General features: G+C 46.6%; 1 protein-coding gene and 1 pseudogene across 1 annotated transcript; one reads left to right on the top strand and one right to left on the bottom strand.

Moving 5' to 3' along the window:
• The first annotated feature begins 13203 nt into the window (after positions 1-13203).
• On the top strand, positions 13204-20608 carry LOC119289475 (annotated as a pseudogene).
• Positions 20609-23375: 2767 nt separating this feature from the next.
• On the bottom strand, positions 23376-25168 carry LOC119283915. Its single transcript, XM_037563267.1, has 2 exons — positions 24019-25168; positions 23376-23773 (listed from the first exon to the last, which is right to left on the bottom strand). The coding sequence occupies exons 1-2, from the start codon at positions 25166-25168 to the stop codon at positions 23742-23744; spliced, it is 1182 nt and encodes a 393-aa protein (XP_037419164.1). The 3' UTR covers positions 23376-23741.
• Positions 25169-25568: the final 400 nt, after the last annotated feature.

The raw sequence follows: 25568 nt of genomic DNA, 5'->3' as shown, positions 1-25568 counted from the left end.
TGCTTTTTGTTGCACCCAGAGAGCAACAGAAAGTGTGCAACAGAGAGCAACAGAAAGTTTGCATATTACAGGCTGGTGCGGCGCCTAGCCTGGAGGCGCCACACGAAGCAGTGCAACGCCCAAGAGCTAGGTGCTGCACTTGGACTTAGCGAATTTGTTGGCAAACCTAGTATTGTGAAGATAGCATATGCACACATAGTATACATAGAAAGTAGGCAAACAACTGTGAATACAACATATGCACAAAGTACTTCATGACACATAGTAGTTCATAACACATAGTACTTCAACTTGAGGAGTAGTTCATATAACCAAATCGAGGAGGAAATACATAGTACTTCACAACACATAGTAGTTCGCAACAAAATCGAGGAGGATTCCAAAATACATAGTAGTTAATGACACATAGTAGTTCACAACCAAATCGAAAAGCATAGTTTAGAGGATAACACGGTCATCGTCCACAAGCAAGTTGAAGATGACATAGCTCTATTGCGTAGAGCAAGGCCCCTTCCCCTTCTTCTTATTCCTCTCTTCTTCCTCTTCCTCCTCCCTTTTCCTTATGCGATGAGCCTCCTTAACCACCCTCTCCATGAATATCTTGTTCTCCCTCTCTTTTTTTCATCTTCAAATGCCCAAAGTTTCAAGGTTCTTTCTTGAAAATCCTTGAGACGCTTCTTCTGTGCCTCCTTACATTTTGTTTTCAACGCATGCTCCCTAGCGCGACACTCACGGTCCATTTTTCTCTCTCTCCTTCCTCTTCTCTTCGAGCTCCTCTTCCTTCTTCTTCTTTAGTGCGGCTGCATCCTTCTCTCTCAGCTTCTTCGCAGCCTTTTCCCACCATCCCGTCATCTCATCTTCGCCACCCTCCTTCATTGTTGGTTTGTTGGGTTGAGAAGCCGCCATACCTACAATGAGTGAAACATAATAGTTAGTAATGACAATAAGAACAAATGGAAGAACATGTACATTGCAGCATATTAGTGAATAAGGACAACAAGAACATATGAAAAACAAGAACATATAAAAAACAAGAACATATGGAACATTATAGTTAGTGAGCAACATACGGAAATGGTCCATTGAGGTATCCAAACATTCCTATATAACGACCTTGCCCTTGACCATCACCACAGCTAAGTACACCAACAAGGCCAAGACCATCACCAAGGACAAGACCATCACCATGGCCAACACCACCAGCACGAGCTCTACCACCAGCACGGCCTAGACCACCACCACCACGGCCTCTTGTAAGTCCTAGTTGCCGCCCTCTTTGTTGCCTAGATCCTCTTTGGCTACCACTTGGTTGGCTTGGCACTTGTTGGCTACCACTTGGTTGGCTTGGCACTTGTTGGCTATTACCTGGTTGCCTTGGCACTTGTTGACAAGGGCGGACCCAGGACAAAAATGTCCCGGTGTCCACATGCACATTAGATAAGCAAATACATAAAAGTTACACAATATCAGATACATGGGCACTTTCCTATCACTAATTTTGAACATTGTAATTGGAAAGCAAATATGATTGCTCATGAGCTTGCGAGCATAGCTAGGTTCTCTACAACTTATGACTGGTTTCAGGAGCCTCGGAATGATATGTTATCCCGCCTTAAAGATCATGTAAATGTTATTCCAATTTAATAAAACTCTATTTTAAAAAAAATATACATGGGCATTTGTTCTTTACACGATATCAAATCATGTATTTTCTTTGTGAAAGTCCACAAGTGGCATTCAATAATATGCAGCTCATATCCGAAAATTATCTATTATATTAGAAGAAATGTACAATGTTAAACCATTTACATTTCCACATGAGAGGATAAAATTGACTAATAAAGCATAATGATCGAATTGTGTGATTAACTGATCATGGAGTTTAACCTTGTTGTTGTGCGTCTAGCCGTCAAGGAATAACCGAAACATACGCAAGTTGCTCCCAGAAATTGACAAGACGCAGTATTCTAATTCCCAACTAAACACCTAAAATTATAAACCCTAGGCGTATAATTTAGAAAGCAAGAACTAGACAAAAAGAGACATACTCTTGGGAGAAATAGTCAATTTACCTCTCCAGTACTCCTGATCTACGAGTAGGCGAGGAAGTCGGTACGACACCGATTAGATGCTTAGTGCGCGAGTAGGCGGCGTCGTGACGAACAAGCGCGGGTCTGCTGTTTGCGGGAGGCGGCGGCCAAGAAGTAGGCGCAGCCGCGCAGGTAGCGCTCTGATTGATCAGATGGCATAGCTAGCTAGGGCATGCGATTCTTTTTTTCAGAAAGAATGGGCATACCGTGGGCGAGTGCACGTCCCTGGCCGCACGGGCTATTAGATGGGCCTAGGGTGCGTCTCCGTCACTTGTTCCTGATCCAGGAATTTTACCGGTGTCCATACAGAATATTTACGGGTGTCATCGTGATACAATGGTTACATATACAAGGTAAGCAACAAAATTACCCGGTGTCCCGTGACACCCGGTGGGCCAACGTGGGTCCGCCCCTGCTTGTTGGCTACCATTTGGTTGGCTTCCTTGTGTAGCTCTTTGTTGGCTTGTGCTTGCTGTAGGAGATATGCCCTAGAGGCAGTAATATCAGTTATTTTGTATCATATGGTTTGTAATAAAGGTTTATGTTCCATGCTATAACTGCAATGATTCTCGAGTCTGCAAATAAAACGAGGCTTGGAGGGAAACTCATGTGCATGTGTGGGATAATAAACGGTAAAATGTATTCCTAGTCAAGCCTCTATGACTGGCTCAAGTATTGCATGATGATCCTGTTTTCCTGATCATGGGCATGACTATACCGGCAATTTTGAGGGCACAATTATTAGTAGAACACTTGTGTTGTATCGACCCATTTGATGTTATGCTATGAGATACATTCGTCACAAGTTAATGGTTAATAACACAGAGAAGTCAATGTTTGCATAATTCCTTAGACCATGAGAGTATCGAGTTCCTTCATACTTGCTTCGTGAACTTTGGGGTATGTTAAACGTCATCGTAACTGGGTGGCTATTACGGTGGCTTACGGGTTCACGAAAAAGTATGGCAAGTAACGAGATAGCTCAAGATTGGGATTTTCTCCTCCGACGATGGAGAGATATAATCGGGCCCTCTCGGTGTAGCGGTATCCATCATCGTCTGGCCAGACACATTGTGATTTGATCACTGGGATGCCGGAACACGGAAACGAGAAAAGAGAACAAAAGCGGTAACGAGGTAACTTGCATGGTGGACAAATTGTTGATCCACAGGAATGCAATAAATCTCACCTCGGGTGTTTGTGACATATCGCGAAGCAACAGGAATAGCTCAAGGCAACTGGAGGTTCACTCGAACATTCATTCGTGTGAGTATAGGGGTCAATACGAGTGTCCACAGCTCCGATGTTGATCATTGATCGGAAGAGGTTCCAGGTCATGTCTATACTTCACCGAACCTATAGGGTCACACGCTTAAGGGTCATCTATCTGCTGAATACTAGACAGGGAGTTTGCGAGAAAATCACCGAAAAAGTTTCGGACACCGGAAAAGTTTCGGACAACGGAATCGTTCCGCGGAGAGAGGTCATCGGATGAGTTTCAATGATACCGAAAAGTTGTTTCGGGATATACCATTAAGTCAAATTGGTTTCGGCAAATGTCTGATAATTCTTGGAGGGTGCCAGAATCATTCTGGAAGCTTTTTGGAATTTTCTGAGATAAAAATCGGAAATGTTCCGGAGCTGCCGGAGCCACTTCAGATGCGTTTCGCAGATGAAAATCACTAAAACTGGAATTGTTTCGGAACGCGTTGAAAATTATTATGGTGGGTACTGGAAATGTTCTAAGCCCACATAAATATTTTCAGTTCGAACGGACGCTGAAAAATGTCGTCGTGAATAGTGAAAGTGCTTTTTGGGATATTTTATGGTGAGTCACCTTTTGGGATATTTCCAAAAGGCTTCTAGAAGGGCTTGGGGGCCAAGCATGCTCCTCATGGGGGCCCCCAAGGGGGTTGGCCGGCCACATGTGTGGGGCTCCATGGAGCTCCACTTCCCTCCCCATTATGCCCTTCATGTGTGACATTTGCATGGGCATTTTGGGTTTTTGTGGGCCATCCCTACCCCTTGGCTTTCCTATAAATAGAGGAGGAGTGGGAAGCCCAAAGCTCATCCCCTTGCTCTCATACACATGCCATGCATTATCTGGCTTCTTCTCTCTCTCCCACGAAAAGAGTTTCGTAGAGCCGTAAGGCTGTCTGGGTTCCGGCAGGAACTAGTTCTGGACGGCGAAGCCCTGCCGGATAGCTGGCACCGTATGTGTGCAACCCCGTAGAGAGGTCGTAGTTTCGGTCTTTTGCCCGAGGGGCTGTTCGAGTGTCCTCCCGAAGGGCTGTCCGAGTCTCCGTTCGAGTTTCGAGGGTCCTCTCGAAGGGTTGTCCGCGACATCGTCCGGGGGACTGTCCGACCGCCTCCCGAAGGGCTGTCCGGCGAGGGAGTACATCCTTGCTGTTGGAAGGTTGTAAATCCTAGCTGCGAGGATCTGCACCAACGATCTCCACCGACTCTTCTTCCGCCGCGCTTCGAGTCGGTACGGAATAGATCAAACCTTGTATGCAGTCTCCATAGTGGTCCTGGGTGTGCTCGCTATACCGAAAATTTTCATTTTCTGTCGCGTTCCCCAACACTTGCATCATTTTTCTTAGACCTTTGGCACTTGTTGGCTACCACTTGGTTGGCTCCCTTGTGTAACTCCTTGTTGGCTTGTGCTTGCATCATTTCTCTTGGACCTTTTTCTTGGTTTCATACATTTTCTTTTGTTGTGGCCATGACCTTTGCATTCCCCCACAACGGGAGCTCTCACGAGGCTCTTGGAATTGGTCGTTGCCCACTTCACGGCGGCCACCATGGCCCCATCCGTCCATGTTGCCTCTAAGACGCTTTGTCTTACGTAGACCCCGTTTAACAACCTTCAACTCCGGATCCGGCCATAGTTGAACTCCATGGTGCTCCAGCCATTGTGATTGGTCAAAGTAAAAGCGGAGAGCCCATGTTTTCTTGACCGTCATGACTGAGAACTCTGACTCCCTCACAGTGAGTGGGTGATTAACGTCCACATTCCTAACGTGACCGGCGGTATACAAGTGTGAGCATGGGAGATGAAGCAACAATGGCCTCCCGCAAGAGCAATCACAACATGTTAGCGACACCTTGAAAGCCCGACCTCCATGTTGGCGGCCATCATTTGTGGTTCCTCCTGGCTCTTTCACTTCGTACTTCCACTCTTCGTTGTCATATAGTATAGCTTCTTGTGAGTTCGCCTTCCGTGATTAAAATTCCAACCATTCATCAACCTTGGGTGGGAACTTGTACTTGTACTTGCGATTGTTCTCACCCGCTATCTGTGCATCCGTTTCCATCGAGTACTTTAGAAAGCACGCATTCATCTTGTCAAATGTGTATTTAACTATTGCCGTCACAGGTAATCCACGTGCACCTTTGAGCACCCTATTGAAGCATTCGGCCATATTGCTTGTCATTTGACCGTATCTCCGGCCATCTTCGTCAAAAGTACGTGCCCACTTGTTCCAGTATTGAAAGTGCCTATTGAGAAAGTCTTGACCACCGGGATCAAGTTTTTTGTGTGCGAGCAATTTTTTGTACAAAGTGGTGAACCGCTTGTCGGAGAAAGTAAGACAACAATCTTGAAGATCATCGGCCTAACTCCTTAAGGCCACACGTCCTATAGAAGTTCGAAAAAAGTGCCTCATGCACCATCGATGGTGCAATGGAGCATGCCCGGGAATGTCAATCTCCACCGTGTTAAGAATTCCTTGATGCCGATCCGATATGACACAAATTTCCCTCTGAGCGGGTAACACCTTCGTCCTCAAAAGACGTAAAAACCACTCCCAGTTGTCATTGTTCTCCACCTCAACCAAAGCAAATGCCAATGGCAACACCCGGTTATTGGCATCACTTGCTATCGCAACCAACAAGGTGTCCTTGTATTGTCCGGTAAAAAACGTGCCATCGATGGCGATGACCGGCCTACAATGTTCGAAAGCCCTCACACATTGCTCAAACACCCACAAAGCATGGCCAAATACTCGGACTTCCCTTCCTTCATGAACCGTTGTTTTTCCCCATAAGGCTCGACCACATGAATCATGCCCGGGTTTGTGGCGGCCATGGCTAACAACAACCTAGGGATTCGGTTGTATGCTTCCTCCCAAGTACCATACAACATCTTAAATGCGGCTTGCTTCGCCTTTCATGCCTTGTCGTACTTCACCTTGTAATGAAAGATGGCTTTCACAAGGTCAATGACATGTTGGACGCTCATTGTTGGAAGTGTGGATATTGAGTTGGAGAGCCTATAAGCGATGAACTCAGACGTGAGTTGTCCGTGGTCTTGGGACACAATCTTGCCATCCACCCTTTTGCATCGGCACATGTGAGTTGGCACACAACTCACTACGTGCCAAGTGGGACCTCCTTTCCATGGTCTTGCACGCACAATCCATGGACATATTTCATCTTCACATGCACACGCAACCGTGTAGCGCACATTGACGTCCGAGTTCACCACCTTGTGTGGACGATAATGCGTAAACGAGTAGTTGTCGAACCACATCTTCAATTCCAAGAAGGTATCGAACGAAGACCCTTTAGCAATCCCGTTCTTGCCGTCATCCAAATCACGATGAGATCTTGGCCTAACCCCAAGAGATATACCTTGGCCACCATCTACCACGGCTTCATCCGCGAGACTAACATCCTTGAACAATGTAGTCCGATGATCATGACCGAATACCTTCTCAAAAGCTTCGACCTCCTTCACCGTGAACCCCTCCTCATCAACTTGTTCATCGGGACCTTCGTCATCCGAATCCGATGCATAGCCATGGGAATAAGGGATGGAATGGTCCATTGTCTCTTGCAAATGATATTTGTCGAGATCACCCACATTGTTGTCATGGAGATCAACTTCATTGTCATCGTCCGCATACTCATCATTCTTCTCTTGCAAAGCTTCATTTTGGTTGTTTGGAAATGTGCTCAATGTTGGCCTCACTTCTTGGGTCAAAAGAGGTTCAACAATTTCATCTCGCTTCAAGGATGGGGGGCTACTAGCAACCAAAGGGGAGGGGTTCCAGTTCAAGTCCAAATGCAAACTTAAATCAACCTTCTTCGTTGTAAATAACTCAAGAGCCATGTCTAGTGATTCAGCCACCGTCTCCTTGTATGCAACCCAACGTTGTTCCGAGTTGACACGCATTGTCTTCCAATGGATGTGCATTCCAAAACCAACATTGTGCCTTCCCTCCAACTCAACGATATCACTAGGGTCCATCCAATTCAACTCTTTCCTCACTTGTTGCAAGAGCTCCGCATAGCTAGGACTACTATCAAACACCATGTCAAACTCATCCGTGTCCGGTTCAATATTGCCTTTCAAGAAGGCGTCTTTGTCCCCATGATGAACAAACACACATGTTCTTCCCATCCCTATAAGCATTCAAACAACACAACGTAACATTGCTTCCATGAGTAATAATCCAAGGATTAACACGGACTACAAACCCTAAAATACATATGAAACAACAACCCTAACCCTAACCCTAACCCTAACACCCATAAGAATAACCCTAACATACTAACAAGCCTAATCATAGAAAATTGGCAAACAAACATCTCACATCTCCAAGCAAATCTCTATATCCATACAAAACTAGGGTTTCCCCAAACTAGCAACAAATGAGCAATTTGTTAACATTACTTGGATCAAAACAAGGGGATCAGAGAAGATTACCTTGAGGGAGGGTTTGCGTTCGAAATCCACAGACAAAATCTTCAAATTTGCAAGATTTTGGGAGAGGATTTGAGAGGAGGAGAGAGGGGGCAAATCTCGGGTCGGATGCTTTGGGGGTAGGGGTGTGTGGGGTGGGGGAGTGGGGGAGGGGGAGCCAGCCAACTAGTAACAGACAGTGCAACGCCTAAGGGTTAGGCGCTGCACATTACATATGTGGCGCCTAGCTCGTAGGCGCTGCACTGCTGGGTGTGGGCTCAGGGGCTGTCACGGTGGATAGATGTGCAACGCCCCAGAGCTAAGCGCTGCACCGTAGGATATGGCGCCAGTGTGTCGGGCGCCACACAAAATGGTCAGTCGTGTGAATTAGTTTTGTGAACAGTTTATTCTGTGATTTGATTTCGTCTCCAGGTTAAAATTGTCAAATTTACCGTCATGGCATGGCACGTGTGGGGGACATGAAATGTCTTATATATCCTAGGGGTGAGCAAAATGATCGCTTCGACATGTACTCTGCGAGATGCCATCTTCAAAAACTATACGTACGGGGGATTCGCATGCATAGTTGCTGCTTAACATACGTGCTCCCTACCCTCAAAAAAAAAAACATACGTGCTCCCAATGTGGCAGGTGTCCGGCTCTCCGGTCGATCGGACCGCCACGTACGAGTTGAGCCGGTGTTTCGCCCCCGTGAAGCTCGGCCGCAGGTGGCATGCAGCACGTACGAAGAGCTTAAAATATTTGGGCGCGTGGAGCGCGTGTGGAGCCGTCGCGGTGTGTGGCGCCGGTGATAGCGGGAGATTGCACGCCAAGGGAAGGGACGAGCTCCGTTCACACATGCATGCATCATGCACGAGGCCCCCTTTCGTTGGTTTTGGTTTGAAGACCTTCTTTAGGAATTTTAAAGAACAGAAAATTTATAGAAAAAATTTCTTTGAAGCCTTTTGGTTTGTAGGCTTTCATTTGTTTTGGTTTAAAGGAATTTTATAAAAAAAAATTTGAAGCCTTTTGGTTTATAGAAATAGATTTATTTTTCTACCGAACATAGAAATTACCATTACGGAGAATAGGAATATATAAGCCATTTAGCCTAGTTCCAATAAAAAAAGTTTCTGTCCAAATGATATCTCTTTCTCTACAAAAAGATACATGTCATCTTATTTTTTATGATTATTCTATTTCTATCCTATAAATCAAAGGAGACCTGTTTTTTCTTGACAATTTTCATTTATTAAATAGAAAATCCATCAAGGAAATACAAAGAAACTGACTGCAGCAGACAAGTAGTACAGCCAGCCAAGAACTTTACAAATGTAGATATGAAGGAAAGGGTTTCAGGGGGGAGAAAAACTAAGAAACATTGTACTGCGCCAGCGATCTCACGCTCTCGATTCCAGATTGCATGTTCCGATGAAGTCACTCAACTTGCATTGAAAAATCTGCTGCTTCTCTCCTTCCAAATCTGCCACCAAATGAGCATGCAAAGAGCCGACAAGTCTTTGCGGCGATGCAATGGGATGTTGTAAACATTATTAACCCCCCATTGGAGAAGGGAATTAGCGCCCATAATCTCACAGTGCTAATGAAACCCGTTCCTGTTGCAGGAAACACCCTGTGAAAAAACGGGGTTATCAAGAGCGTGAGATTAACGCTACTGAACATGTAAGCCTCTCCACTGATGGGTTTAGCGCCCATCAATGACTAAACGTCGGTCAAAATCTTAGCCGGGCTAGCACTGACCAAATTAACACTGTTATTTTTTTCTTTCTCAACAAGAACAGGCAACCTGTATTGCTTGTCATTTTCATTAAGATTGGGAAAAGCAGTTGAATTACAAGGGGTATTGCAACCATATGTACCATGTACATCCACCACAACACTTGGTACAAATTATGTTCTCTCACTATGATATACCCCTCGCCACCTGAAGCGCCGCGCTGTCTCCCAAAGTCCGAATGCCTCCATCGCCTTGCTTCCCATGAGATTGGCCGAAGCAACTTTGTTGTTGAAGACCCTCACGTTTCTTTCCAACCAATGATCAGGCCCGCTAGATCCTTGGCTTTTCGAGCTGGCGCACGATCCAAAGATGAGACCACTGCTGGAATTTAGTCTATATTGGGGGCAGCCCAATAACTATTTCAGAAATTCCTAATAAATCTAGAGGCCCACTTAGCCCATTTGTGCAAAGTAAGAGATACTACTAAAGTTTAGTCCCACAATGCTAGTTTAGTGGAAGTTGGACCTCCTTATAAGGGAGGTTCTTTCCCCACTTGTATGAGCATGAGAACAAGAGGGACATCCACGCGCGCTCCTCCTCTGCCGCCCGCCACGCCTCGCCACAAGAATGAGCCGAGCCGATGTCTATAAAAGGGAGGTCGCTCCTCTCAAAGAGACGCACCAGAATTTCTCCTTCCTCTCGCCACCGGTTCCAATCTCCCGACGTCGACAACCTCCTCGACGACATGGCTGGCGAGGACACCGACCCCAAATCCAGTGCTGCTGCTGTCCCGTATGTGTTCTTATTTCTGTTAGATATCCTGTCACAGTTTCTCGTACTAGTACTTGCCCTAAATAACACATGACTTGTTTTATCTCTATTATATTAGTCATGCTTTATCTAGTATTTCTGTTAATAAAATCATTTGGTAAATTGTTCATATTTCCAACAATCCAAAAACCTTATCATAGGCAATTTACCCCAAGTGGTTTTACTACTTCCATGAGACCTCCTATGTTTGAGGGTATCCACTATAAGAGGTGGCGCGTGAGAGCAGTCTTATGGTTTCAAACCATGAGTTGCTATGACACCACTCTCGGCACACCTGAAGGGGAGCTTGATGCTCAATAGGCACAAGCCTGTCAGAAAATGGATACTCTGTTTAAGGCTGCTCTCTTGAGTGTTCTTAGTGAGAACATAGTTGATGCTTATGCGTCAATTGATAATGGAAAAGATATGTGGGATGCACTCGAGGCCAAGTTTGGGGTCTCGGATGCTGGCACTGAGCTGTACATCATGGAGCAATTCTATGACTACAGGATGACTGAAAAGCGCTCCGTGGTTGAGCAAGCTCCGTGGTTGAACAATCAAACTGTGATCACGAAAGTGAGCAGCTCAAAGGATAACATGAAGTCATCAAGACACGTTCAGAGATGGTTAAAGTCTGTCAGAAAAATGAGAAACTCCAAAGTTATTTCATTGGATTATATCCAAACGTCTAAGAATCTGGCAGATCCTTTTACTAAGGGTCTATCACGTAATGTGATAGATAATGCATCGAGAGAGATGGGTATGAGACCCACAATATGAGTTGTTCACAGCGGTAACCTATTCTTTGTAATCGGAGATCCCGTGAATTAGATGTGGAAGACAAGCTGCTGGTCAACTGGGAGGAGAGTATCCTTACTGTTAAAATACCACTCCATAAAGATGCAATACTCTCCTAATCTGCATGGCAGGTTGATGTATATCTTAATGTATTCTAAGTGGCTCTTTGAAGCAGAGATGTTGTCCTGCAGAACATCTTTTGAAGAACACACCTATATGAGTCTGATTGTTAAACGTCGCAATCTATGAGTAGGGTTCTCTCTAGTAAACTCATGAAAGATCTCGGAGTATGATGCATAAGCTCCACCTGCGGGGAAGACCCACGGTAGCCACGTATCGGTCAAGGCTTTATGTGAAGCTAGATTCGCAGAAAACTTGCAGTTCAAGGCCCAGTCCACTGTTCAAGTTGCTTACTAGTGTAGCATAGAGTTCTAGGTGGAAGTTCAAATTAACAGTCTCCACTGCAGTACCGGTATATAAAACAGTGTTTTGGAACCAAAGACAAATCTCTGTGTGCCTCCGGGATCTGGTGGGGGATTGCTGGAATTTAGTCTATATTGGGGGTAGCCCAATAACTATTTCAGAAATTCCTAATAAATCCTAGAGGCCCACTTAGCCCATTTGTGCAAAGCAAGAGATACTACTAAAGTTTAGTCCCACATTGCTAGTTTAGTGGGAGTTGGACCTCCTTATAAGGGAGGTTCTTTCCCCACTTGTATGAGTACGAGAACAAGAGGGACATCCACGCGCGCTCCTCCTCCGCCGCCCGCCTCGCCACGCCGCGCCGCGCCGCGCCGCGCCGCGCCGCGGGTTGCGGGAATGAGCCGATGTCTAAATTTTTGCCACGCACTACGGGTATACGAAAGGTCACTCAGGAGCTGGAAAGTTTTTGCTGTAATGAATATTATATACGAACGCTGCACCCTTCGGCTCCCGGCGCAGCCTCTCGCCTTCTTCTCTTGCGCATATAAAAGGGAGGTCGCTCCTCTCAGAGAGACGCACCAGAATTACGGGAGAAGGGCGATAAGGTTTTTGGGGAGCGCTCTGCGCGACTACTGACTGACTCCTTCGTCACGGACGCCCCGAACTCCGACGACTACTTCCCCGACGACGACAACCTCCTCGACGACATGGCTGGCGAGGACACCGACCCCAAGTCCAGTGCTACTGCTGCTGCTGTCTTGTATGTGTTCTTCTTTCTGTTAGATATCCTGCCAAAGTTTCTCGTACTAGTACTTGCCCTAAGTACATTAGGTTCTACCTCATATATGCAACTAGTTCTACTGTCTGCTATAGATATGATAGGCTACGGTTCATATATGCAGAAGCTATTTACCTTCTCTCTGTCAGAACGCATAATTTTTTTTATCTCTACTATATTAGTCATGTTTTATCTAGTACCTCCTCCGTTCCAAAATAGGGGAGGGTCCTCGATCGGAGATCTCCTGCCATAGTTGGAGACATTCAGGCAGCGTATGCATACACTGGGTGCCTAGAGGTACGAATTAATCCATGTGTTATTGTGGCGAGCCCCCGCCACTGTCCACTGATCGAGATTTGGCACCACGAGACCTGGCCAAGAAATTCCAACTAAAAACTGATCTCCTCCCGCTTGAAAAGCGGCTGTCATGTGGTGTGCTGTATTACTCTCCATCCAAGCCTATCAATACGTGAAGCGTAAACCACATGGGATGGACGTCGCAAAAAATATTTGTTTTGTGACGATGGTCACTCCAGAGTCCAGAGTCCAGACATCCCCCACGTGCCTCCGTAGTATGCATGCACACAGTTGATGCATTTGTGTCTCGATAATACTCCAGCCCATGCCATGCATCAGGATGCATGCTTATAGTATAACTTGTTGAGATCTTTTCCTGATCCCCTAGATATTCAAATCAATTGGCCACTGTAGACCCCAGCCAGATCGAATCCAATGTCTCCAGTGCTCTCTCTGCTCACACCACCCTTCTCGTGCATCAGTGCATGTGATGTGCATCTATAAATAGCCTCCCGGTTGCTCTTGGAGCTCTCACACACCCTTCCTCCCTCTCGTTGTCCCCTTTTTGATTCGAACGAAGATGTTGAGCGCGGGTGGCATCGTGAGCGACCTGCCCGGGGCTGGGGGGCTCAAGGGCTCCCTGGTCCTCATCCCTAAGAAGGTGCTTGACTTCAACGACTTCCACAGCACCGCCATGGACGGCGGCACCGACACCCAGCTCTTCGGCGGCGGAGTCACCTGCCAGCTCATCAGCTCCACCCTCCGCGGCCGCAGTGAGCACTCACCACTCCCTAATTCCCCCACAGCCACAGTGCACGTACGCGCTCTTTTTTAATTTGCAAAGTAATCCCTCCTTTCCTGTTATAAGATGTTCTAAAACATTTTTCTTATTTGGATGAATATAGACACTTTGATCTGTATACATTTTATATTAAGAATATCTTATATTTGTGAATAGGAGGGAATAGTAGTTAATTTGTTCCACACCAAGTATATATATGCTTGAGAGAGAGACGGGCAAAAAAAATTACGTGTGTAAGTGCATGTGACATTTAGGGCTCCTTTTATTCGAAGAAATTTTATAGAATTATTGGAGGGCAGAATCCATAGAAATTTTTCCTACATTGGTCGTTTGATTCATAGGATCGAATCCTATAGGAATTTTTCCTATAAAATCATGTGTACTACTCCTTTCATCCCAGAATTAGCATATAGTGTCAAAAACATTCTTATATTTTGGAACGGAGGGAGTACATTTTATTGAAAATCTAGCATCCACTCCAACCTTTTTTATATTTTCTTTTTTTTCCTATGGCATCAAACACTCTATGCTAATTCTATATGATTCAAGTCGATATGCCACTCTAATCCTTTACTTTTTCTACACGTTTTGAGAATCCTACAAATCAAAGAGGGCCTTAATATAGTAGTATGTGTGGTGTGCTGCAGCTGCAGGCAACACGAGCCGCGGGGAGGTGGGCGCGGAGGCAAACCTGAAGCCGTGTCTCCTGAAGAAGAGCCTGTTGGGCGCCCCGACGGGCGAGGAGAAGTTTGAGGTGACGTTCAACTGGTCGATGGAGCTGGGCGTTCCCGGCGCGATCATCGTCAAGAACAATAGCGACACCGAGTTCTACCTCAAGACCATCACCCTTGAAGATCTGCCCGGCCATGGCGCCGTCGTCTTCGTCGCCAACTCCTGGGTCTACCCGCATGCCAAGTACAGCTACGACCGCATCTTCTTCACCAACAACGTGAGTATATATTCACTAGTACTCCCTCCGTTCTAAATTACTCGTCGCAAAAATAGATATATCTAGATCATTTTTGCAACGAGTAATTTAGAACGGAGGGAGTAGCTGTATAGGATTCTGCTTGATTCTCATTGTCTACGCAACTGGCCCGGTCCGTTGTGCATGCAGACATACCTGCCGCACCACATGCCGGCGGCGCTCAAGCCGTAGCGTGACGACGAGCTCCGGAACCTGCGGGGTGACGACCAGGAGGGGCCCTACGAGGAACACGACCGCGTCTACCGCTACGACGTCTACAATGACCTCGGCGACACCCGCGACGTCCTCGGTGGCTCCGAGGACCTCCCCTACCCGCGCCGCGGCCGTACCGGCCGGAAACCCTCGGCTAACGGTGCGTGCCTTCCTTCCTCCTTGTAATTATATTGACCGACATGCATGTACTTTGGTCTGACGACGACCCGCATGGCATGGCGCGGCATGGTGCAGAGCCCAACCACGAGAGCCGGGGAGAGACCGTCTACGTGCCACGTGATGAGCAGTTCGGCCACCTCAAGGAGTCCGACTTCCGGGCCTACACGATCGCGGCGCTGGTGCACGGGATCATACCGGCCATCCGCGAGTACTTTGAGAACGACGACACCCCCAGCGACTTCGACTCTTTCGCTGACGTTCTCAAGCTCTACGAGGGCGGCATCAAGGTGCCCAACGTCCCGGCCCCCGGTCCCGAGAAGGTGCGGAAGAGCTCCCAGCTCCAGCTCCAGCTTGTCAAGGACGTCATCACCCCCATGGCCGACGACCCTCGCTTCCTCAAGCTCAAGCTCCCCAGGCCGCACATCATCCAAGGTACTCCCTCCGATTCATAATAGATGTCGCTGTTTTAAACTAAGGTTCCTATCTAATAACTAAATATATATATGGCAACTGTGTGGCAGATTGCAAATCTGCCACACGGTCTCATTAACTTTGGTTTTGAATCTAGTAGACATGATCCCGCTTCCCCTGGCAGCCCCCCCTATTATCTCTCTTCCTCACCCGCTCTAGCCGCGCAGTCAGGAAGGCTTCGTGCGCCTGCGCGATGCGCTCGGCACCGGCCGCGCCGGCAAGCGTCCGTCGCCGGCGTCCTTGCCCGCGTCAGCCCCTTCTCCTTCTCTTCCTCTTCATCTCCTCCCTCCTCTCTCTACACCTGCACTGGCCGCGCCGGCAGGCGTTTGTCGCCGACGTCCTTGTCCGCGTCAGCCCCTTCTCCGCCTCTCCCTCTCCATCTCCTCCCTCCTCTCTCTGCACCTGCACCGGCCGCGCCGGCAGGCGTCCGTCGCCGACGTCCTTGCCCGCGTTAGCCCCTTCTCCTTCCCTTCCTCTCCATCTCCTCCCTCCTCTCTCTGCACCTGAGTTCGCGCGGATGCAGCTCCACCTCCCAGCCTCCCTCTGGTACTCCTTCCAACGCCCAACCGTGCTCGCGTCGCTCCGGCGAGCCAGCCGCCGCCGACGATCTGAGTTGAGCTCCGCCATGCTCCACCCTGCCTGCTCTTGCTCTCGATGATGCAGACATAAATTGGGGATGGTGACCATTACCCCTTCCCTAGTGTTTGCGAGGGACTGCAGCAGCCGGTGGTTTGCATCGCCGCACACCCACGCTTGCTTGGTATGCTTAGACTACATGATTCTCGCAAAGTACGACGGAGAATTCTCCATGTCCCAAGGGAGAATTGTGTTCTCATTCTCCCCCACAGAAGCGCCTGTCCATCTAGAAGGTAAGTTGAGTTCAGTTATCAGTGTGTGTCAGCGATTTGTTTCTGTAAAGATTTTCCTTGTTTGACCACATCATCATCATTGGATCGGAGCTTCATCTTACTAGTTTGCTACAACATTACAGCCATGCATGGCTAGCTTCTAGTTCGGTCCGTTGAATGCTTGACTGCCAAATGTTATTTGAATAACTGAAGGTATAGAAAGGGCTTTTATGAGCGATGATAAGGCCTTTACATGTGTCAAAGAGGAATAATAATCAAGAATGCAAGAGAAGAAATCGCAGCGGCAACATCCACTGAAGAATGTAAATACATTTTACTTCAGTGTACTGGTGCGAGCCTCTTTGATCCGCTGAAGGTTTTTTCCCTAGGTGTTTTTGCAGAAAATTAGATTTCTCTTGAGATTCCTCCCTGCATTATTTTTCTCTATCTTGAAGTTGAGTTTCCCTGTTAGGTCCCCACAAAAAAGGAGTTTGCCTGTAGGAGATAGAGATCATCAGTTGTTGATCTGGGGTGGTGGTGTGTTGTCTCTTTTATCTTGTCATCTATAGAAAATGTTCCTAGGTATCCTGATTTATACTGGTTTTCCAAGATTTAACATGTCCGTTTCAGAGTTTATGTCTCTCGTATGTTTGAGATGCATCTCATGTTTGCTTCAACAATCTTGTCTGCAACTTTGTAGATTGTAAGATAATCAGCCAGAACCGTAGGTAACACCAGCATCAACAACATGGTAAATTAGAGCATGCTTGGATCCGGCTAAAGTTCCAAGCTCCTGACTAAAGAGAGGCTAGGACTAGTCTTGAGGCTAAAAACTTTTAGTCATAGGAAACCTACTAAAATATGTATTAGCCCTCTCTCTCCTCATTTAATTCCTCTTCTTTAACACATGCGAGTTCTGGATTGGAGGGTTTGGAAGATAATAAATGCTCAATAACTTGATTTTAGTCTCTTTAGTATTTGGATCCAAGCATGGGTGAGGCTAGCAAGTTTTAGTCCCACTACTTTTAGTCATGGGACTAAAACGTATCCAAGCACCCTCTTACTTACCGCAGGTGCGTTAACTTAGGCAGACTGGACCAAATAACTTTATGGACCTAGTAATAAAAATATTCTTAAAGTTGTTGAAACATACCTGATAACTTTTATCGGTATATCATGATAATTTACGTACTACAGACCTGATAACTTACTTGCAACACCATGGTAAATTTTACTACAGCTTTCTAAATAAAAACACCCCGATAACTTTTATGTAAATAGTATGATAATTTATGTAGTACATTTCTGATAAATTATACAAACACCATGACAATTTTGACCCGTGGGATTTTTTATTGAAAACATACCATCGATAAATTTTGTGTAAATATCATGATAATTTATGAATTGCTTATCCGATAACTGACGTACAAACAAAGGTGGTAACTACTAACCGGGGAAAAGACGTTGAAACATACCCTCGGTAACTTATGTGTAAATAGCATTCTAATATACACACAAGTGAGTTGATAACTCACATATAAATACCACGGTAACTTTTGACCCCTGAAAGAAGTTGTTGGAAATATAACCTTGGTAAGTTGTGTGAAAATGGCAAAGTAATTTACAAACCGCATATCCGATAACTTACATACAAACAATGCGATAACTTTGATGAGCTAGAAAAATTTGTTGAAAAGCATACCCCCGATAACTTATGTGAAAATAACACGGTAATATATGAATTGCATACCCGATAACTTACGTATAAACACCGCGGTAACTGGGAGGGGGGGGGGGTTGGATTTGTGTAACTTATGTGAAAATAATACAGTACGAAACAAACTGCATACCCGACAATTTGCATACAAACATCGTGATAACTTTGACCAAGTGGGAAAACGTTGTTGAAACACATAATCACGGTAACTTATGAGAAAATAGCACGGTGATGTATGAACCGCGTACCCGATAATTTATGTACAAAACACTGTGGTAACTTTGACTAATGAAAACAATTTGTTGTTGAAAACATACCCCTGATAATTTATGTGAAAATAGCACGATAATGTAGACATTGCATAACCGGTAACTTACGTACAAACACCGCGGTAACTTTGACCAAGGGAAAAATATATAGTTGTTGAAAAACATACCCCCGGTAACTTATGTCAAACTAGCACGATAAGTTGCATACCCCACGGATGGTAACTTTTGACCCAATAGCACATGTACAAACACCGTCGTAACTTTTACCAAGGGGAAATACTTGTTTGAAAAATATAACCCCGATAACTTATGAGAAAATAGCACGGTAACATGCACAGAATAGGCTTGGTAACTTATGTAGCCCATGCGTGGTAACTTTTGACCCAAGAAAAAGTTATCGAAACATATTAATATGGGATCTAATTTCGAAGATCTCGTCGCGAGAAATCTTTTATATGAAAACGATTTTTGCATTGGACCGACGATTTGAGCTACAAAATATAAAAAATGAGGTGTGTGGTAGTTTTGCTATCTGGCACACGTGTGCCAAATATCACAGTCCATCTAATAAAAATAGTTAATACTCCTCCAGTATTTAGGTAGCTAAAAAATGGTTAATTAAACCGAATTTGCAATGTTAATTGGGATCACACAGAGCACGAGAAAGCATGGATGACTGACGAGGAGTTCGCGAGGGAGACGCTAGCCGGCGTCAACCCCATGATGATCAAACGTCTCACGGTGAGTGCAACTGCAGTGAACAATCAATCCATCCATCCATCCATCTATCGGCCATTAACAAGAGCAAATTCATCCATTATATATGCTCTATTTATTCATACCGTTTGAGGCGTGCAGGAGTTCCCTCCCAAGAGCACTCTGGATCCTAGCAAGTACGGCGACCACACCAGCACCATCACCGAGGCGCACATCGGCGAGCACCTGGAGGGCCTCACCGTGCACCAGGCGCTCACCAGCAACAGGCTCTACATCGTGGACCAGCACGACAACCTGATGCCGTTCCTCATCAACATCAACAACCTCAAGGACAGCTTCGTGTACGCGACCAGGACCCTGCTCTTCCTGCAAGGGGACGGCACGCTCGCCTCGGTCGCCATCGAGCTCAGCTCGCCCCTGCTCCAGGGAGACCTGACCACGGCTGAGAGCACCGTGTACACGCCGGAGGACACCGGCGTCGAGGGCTGGGTATGGCAGCTCGCCAAGGCCTACGTCGCCGTGAACGACTACGGCTGGCACCAGCTGATCAGCCACTGGCTCAACACGCACGCGGTGATGGAGCCCTTCGTCATCGCGACCAACAGGCAGCTCAGTGTGACCCACCCGGTGCACAAGCTCCTGCACCCGCACTACCGCGACACCATGAACATCAACTCGCGAGCTCGGGGTATGCTCATCAACGCCGACGGCGTCATCGAGATGACCGTGTTCCCGGGCAAGCATGCTATGCCCATGTCTTCCATGGTCTACAAGAACTGGAACTTCACCGAGCAAGCTCTACCAGACGATCTAATCAAGAGGTGGGTAGAAATAGAATACTGACGAAACAGACAAATCGATTAATTGCAAGCCCTTGCGAGAATCGGTCCATGACAACTGACGTATCTTGACGATGCAGGGGCATGGCCGTGGAGGACCCATCGAGCCCGCACAAGGTGCGGCTGCTGATCGAGGACTACCCATACGCCGCGGACGGGCTCGCCGTCTGGCACGCGATCGAGCAGTGGGTGGCAGACTACCTGACCATCTACTACCCCAACGATAGCGTGCTGCAGGGCGACGTGGAGCTACAGGCGTGGTGGAAGGAGGTGCGGGAAGTCGGGCACGGCGACCTCAAGGATGCGGCATGGTGGCCCAAGATGCAGACAGTGGCGGAGCTGATCAAGGCATGCGCCACCATCATCTGGATTGGGTCGGCGCTCCACGCGGCCGTCAATTTCGGGCAGTACGCCTACTCGGGCTACCACCCCAACAAGCCGTCCATGAGCCGCCGACCGATGCCGGTGCCGGGCAGCGAGGAGTACGCGGAGCTGGCGCGTGACCCGGAGCGGGCGTTCATCCACACCATCACCAGCCTGCTCCAGGCCCTGGTGGGCATCTCGCTCATGGAGATCCTCTCCAAGCACTCCTCTGACGAGGTGTACCTGGGCCAGCACGACACGCCGGCGTGGACGTCGGACGCCAAGGCACTGGAGGCGTTCAAGCGGTTCGGGGCCAGACTGGAGGGCATCGAGAAGCAGGTGGAGGCCAGGAACCAAGATTCGCGGCTAAAGAACCGCATCGGGCCGGCCAAATTCCCGTACATGCTGCTCTTCCCCAACACCTCCGACCACACGGGCGAGGCCGAGGGGCTCTCGGCCAAGGGCATCCCCAACAGCATCTCCATCTGAGGAGGTCCATCTCTGCTTGCACCGGAACTAGCTAGCTAGTGTGGGAGTTCTGCCGGTGCATGCTTGCCATGGGATGACCTCAATAAGGCAATAATGCGTGCTCGACGGGTCCGATCGACACGCGGAAGCGCAGCTGGCTACTGCCTACCGGTTAATGCATCATTGTTTAGAGAAAATTTCCCTTCTTTTGGCCAATAATAAAATCTATGTTGTGATGCTCTGTTTGCCAAAAAGGGATGCATCTGCGGGCATCACTGACTAAGAGGTTTATTCAGGTTGAAGGTTCTCTTTGGGACTAAATATAATCTCTCTCAGTGTGCTTGCTTGACCAAGTAAACAAAAAGAAGCATATGCAACTGTAAACAAAACAAGCTATTGCCTATGTAATGATCAAATGGTTTTAGTCTGATTCTAATCTAGTTTCATAGATTCAATAAAATTTATTGCCCGGCGGTATGCTCATGAAACAGTTTTAATTCACCGGACAGACAAAGACCAACTGAATAAGCATGGATGCACAAACATGTATCAGAATTCAGAACTGGTCCAAGTTGTATAATTTTAGGCTTGGGTGGCATGTGTTACTTCTGAAGCCAGCTTGACTCAATAGTTGGAGCTTTCAAGCACTTCTTGATTTTGTGGTTCCTCAAGGCAGAGTAGTTATTTGCTTGATCCAAAGTTTGACATATACGATAGTGATAGATGTAAGAAGCAGAACAATGCCAAAGCCACAACCTGAATTAGAAACAAAAACCAAACTACACCTACAGATTTGCGTACCTCTATGGTAGTAACATGCCAACTCGGCCATGCTCTGCCTTGAGTTATTGCAGCACCATGAATCTGTCAAACAGTAAATTATGAGCACTTAGAAAGCATATATGAACATCTAAATCCACATACTGAACATTTATGTCAGTTCTAGTAACATATCAAAAGCAAGGAGAGAGAAGTCAGATATCACAAATAAGAGTCATATTCTGAGAAAAGGCAAGTAATAAAAATGCATAGCTGGGGCTGGCCAGAATCCCTATAGTTTGCAGAAGATTTTAAAGTTACTTTAAAGTTGAAGGTTTGAAGAAACTGCCAGCCAGATGGCACCACTTCTCTTCTATTTTACAAAACAAGACTGATTAGAACCATCAACGTACCGGGGCAAACTCTCCACTCGTACCTGGCAGAACAATCCTTCCTCGGTTGGGAGTTTCGAGGTCAGAGTTTCAGTTTCTTAGAAAGCCACTTCTCTAAACGTAATGCCTACTTGTACTAATGTTCAGATAGCTTCCAAAAAGATGCCAGAAAACGATTTCCTTCTGAAATAAAGCTATGGATTAAAGGATGGTTTAAATTATATTACTACAGAAGCATGGATTTCATTCATAATCTTGGCAACAAGTACCAGTAACAATCTAGAATAGGGAAAAAAATGACAACTAAAAACAACCGCAAGGATACTGCAGCAATATTACTTTGCTCAAAAAATACTAATTTGCTGCAGTAACAACAACACCTGACATGTAATCTAGTTCGGTTCACAAGGATGATTAAGCATAATCAAGCCATGCACAAGCCATCATCATCTCTTGAGCAGCAGAAAATCCTGGCTCAGGACAAGCCCTCATACTCTGCTCATCATCCGAACCTCCTCTGGGAGAGAATTTTAGAGATTGGACCAAAGCTAGGAGAGCAAACTATACGGTTTTTAAAATGAAAATATATGATCACCCTTACGGACGAGGACGACACGAGTAAATTACCAAACTTACAAAAGTCAAAATTCTCGACAGAAATCATGCACATACATTCTGTATTTCTGTATATAAATACAAATTAGCACACTTTATCAGAAGAAATTGCACGTAAATGCTATACTACCCTATGTACATGAGTCATGACTGATTCTTTTTAGAACATTTTGAAACTTCAAAACACAGTTCTCAAATTTTCGAAATTGTGCAAGCAAGCTTGGGTTAAGCAGATCCATATCGAGCACCCTACCCTTCAGCATACTCAACCATTGTCGATGCGCGTGATATAGAACTTGAAGAAAAAATTGCATTAGCAGCTCTATGCCATAATGGCTATGATATCTTACAGAAGCCTCAGGTATACCCAGTGTAGCAAGCAATTATCTAGCAATGTGCACTAATTATATCTGAATACGAGGGACGGGTGAATGCAGAAAAACAACCAACTTAAAAGATAATTCGTTTTCCCATGAAGGATGTACAAGATTAACTAGTTATGAAACATGTGGAATAGAACCATACTTCTTTCATGTATTTTAGGTGCAGAAAAAAACATACAGAAATGTGTGTTCATGATTTTTAGTAAACGATCTTATCTAAGAAGGAAAATCTGTGAAATCAAACCGGAAATTATAATACATCAAAAACAGCTGCAATGATCATTGTTGCATTGCACTGTGACCAGGCATATGAACATCTTCATCTCACTACATAGACATTGCAGTCTACTAGTATGTGCACTTAAAAAAAATTGTTCAAAAAACTAGTATGTGCACTTAAAAAAATTGTTCAAAAAACTAGTATGTGCACTGTAGGCCAAACATATGCAACAAATAACAAACTACTCAAGATCTTCCCTGCAGTTTTGTGGAGCTACTTAAGCAAAATAAAAGCTTACAAGATCTTCAGGCAGCAATAAAGCCCCATATCTGTAGTTCCCGGAACATATAGCTCAAGATTCAGTTTACATCTTATACTCTTCAGTAACATTGCTTTGCTAAAAAGAGAACACTAAATTAATTAAGACAGATTAGTGAGCCAGCCTGCAGAAACCATCATCATGTCTACTTCTCTAGAGCGAGACAAACGACTATCTCTAGACATGCCATTATTATCAACTCCTCAAAGTTCAAAGGTACTCCTTTTGAGAGATGAATTTAGAGAGTTGGGAGAGCAAACTGTAGAATTCTCAAAATGGACAGAAAAACCTCCGATTCTTGAGTACTGCCTGCAGATGCATTTTCAAGAATGGTTCCTATTGCAGCTGCAAGAACCGGAGGTTCATTACAAGATACTCCATTCACCCACTTACGCACGCCTGGGCAAACTATCAAGCTCACTGACAAAAGCCAAAAAACAATGTGACCACTGAACCAAAAGGGCTACTGAATAGTGACCTAATTCATCACAAGACCCCTATTGCCTCCAAGCTTGTCATCTTTTTGTTGATGAGAGTGGCCTTCTAACCTTAAGCATATTCAACCATACCTTGTCAATGCGCCGCGTCACAGGGCATCACCCTTTCTGCAAACATAGAATTGTCGATGTGATTCCAAAAAGGTGATGCCATGATACTATATAAATTGCCAATTAAGTAAGCACAATTAGTTGTATTAGCACCCAAAGTTTGGTCGGGAAAATTTGAAATGCAACTTTATATCTGATTAGAGATTCATTATTTTGTTTGTTCCACAAACTTATATGGAGTATTAATTAACATTTGTTCCCTAAATCACAAAAATGAAAAAGAAATATAGATACAACTATACCTTGTGGATTGTAGAAACTCATGTACGGAATCAAAGCACGAAATTTCTCGCTCTTCCATATCTCCTTCCAACGCTGTGACTTGACATTAATCTCGTAGATGCCCAGGTCCGTGGTCACGAAAACGGTATCACTGCCCTCAACGGATCCAATCAGTCTAAGTCTTTCATCGGTATTTTGGATGGGGAGAAGATTCCTGAGATCGATAATTGTACGTTGACTCCATGACGCAACTCTGTTGAAATCCATTTCTCTTGACCAGATGTGGAGGGTTAACCCATCCACATGTGCAAACCCCAAACTACCATCCTCCATCGCCATGAGGATAGCGGCACCGTGTATGCCACGCCCCACAAGCGGCACATCAACCAGTGATAAGCAACTACATCTCAAGTCGTACTTGAGAATTTCTACATGGCCATCACGAGCATACACGAGCATGAAGTGAAGTGCTTCTTTGACCAGGACAGGGGGCATTCGGCCGATGAATGCATCGTCTTCAAGATGAAGACCAGAGCAAGGCTCGCCCCAGTGACGGTTATCAAACACGGGGCACGGCCTGCTCCAGTCACCGGCCTCCGGCAAGGACACGCAGGCCTGCGCAACGCAACCATTCCAGTCAAAATCTGCACCCATGCCCAGGCCAACAAAGACCACCTGGAAGGGGCCCGCATGACACGCGCGGTGGTCGCAGCCAGGCACGGCGCAGAGCACCGCGGCGCCATAGCTGTCGTGCACCAGGTCGGGCTCCGGCAGGTCCTTCCGGCGGCCCGTCATGGGGTCCCAAACGACGACCGCGATGGGCAACATGTTCTCGTCTCCAAGGAGAACGCGGCCATGGCGGCAGTCCCACGCATCGTACTTGTGGTACCCGCTCCCGCAGTCGTCCTCGTCGGGAACGCGCGCGCTGAATTTCGTGGTGGGTGTGAAGAGATCTTTTCCCTCCAGCCAGGTACTATGAAGGAAGCCCAGCATGGGGGGAGGTCCATGGCGCTCACGGTAGCGGCCGCGGAAGCAAGGGCCGGTGAGGCGGCCGAGCCAGAGCTTGCTGGCGAGGGAGGCGCGCGCGAGGTGCTCTGGCTCGCCCGGCGGGAGGCGGAGGAAGATCTCCTCGAGGAGCTCGTCCGGCAGCGATGGTACCGGCGGCGGCATGGTTGGTGGAGGCGGCGAGGATTTCGGGAGGGGAAATTTTGAGCCGTGTTGTGTGGAGGAAGGCGGTTGCTCTCACGGTTCGGTTCAGCCAGCTCTGCGTGGGGTTTCCGACAGGTGGGGCCGGGAGGACAGTGAGGGCGGCTGGTTGGATGCTTGGTTTCCCTGCCTTTTTTGGAGAAGTGCATCCCTGCACGCAGTGCATCGACGGTGCGCGTACCATCGCGATTCGAACAGCTGAATGTGCTAATTGGAGTATAGGCGAACGTTTGGAGAGTGATATGTAGCGTATATGCGTATTTCAGAGGACCCCCACGGACAGCACGATCTGACACGCTGGTACGCACACAGACGAGAGGACAAACACGCCCGTACGGACCGACCAGAACGTCAGACCAGAGAA

Source organism: Triticum dicoccoides, chromosome 4A (genome assembly GCF_002162155.2).
Source record: "Triticum dicoccoides isolate Atlit2015 ecotype Zavitan chromosome 4A, WEW_v2.0, whole genome shotgun sequence".
NCBI classification, from domain to species: Eukaryota; Viridiplantae; Streptophyta; class Magnoliopsida; order Poales; family Poaceae; genus Triticum; species Triticum dicoccoides.
The sequence above is the reverse complement of the archived record's forward strand: the minus strand, read 5'-3'. Positions and strand labels throughout refer to the sequence as shown.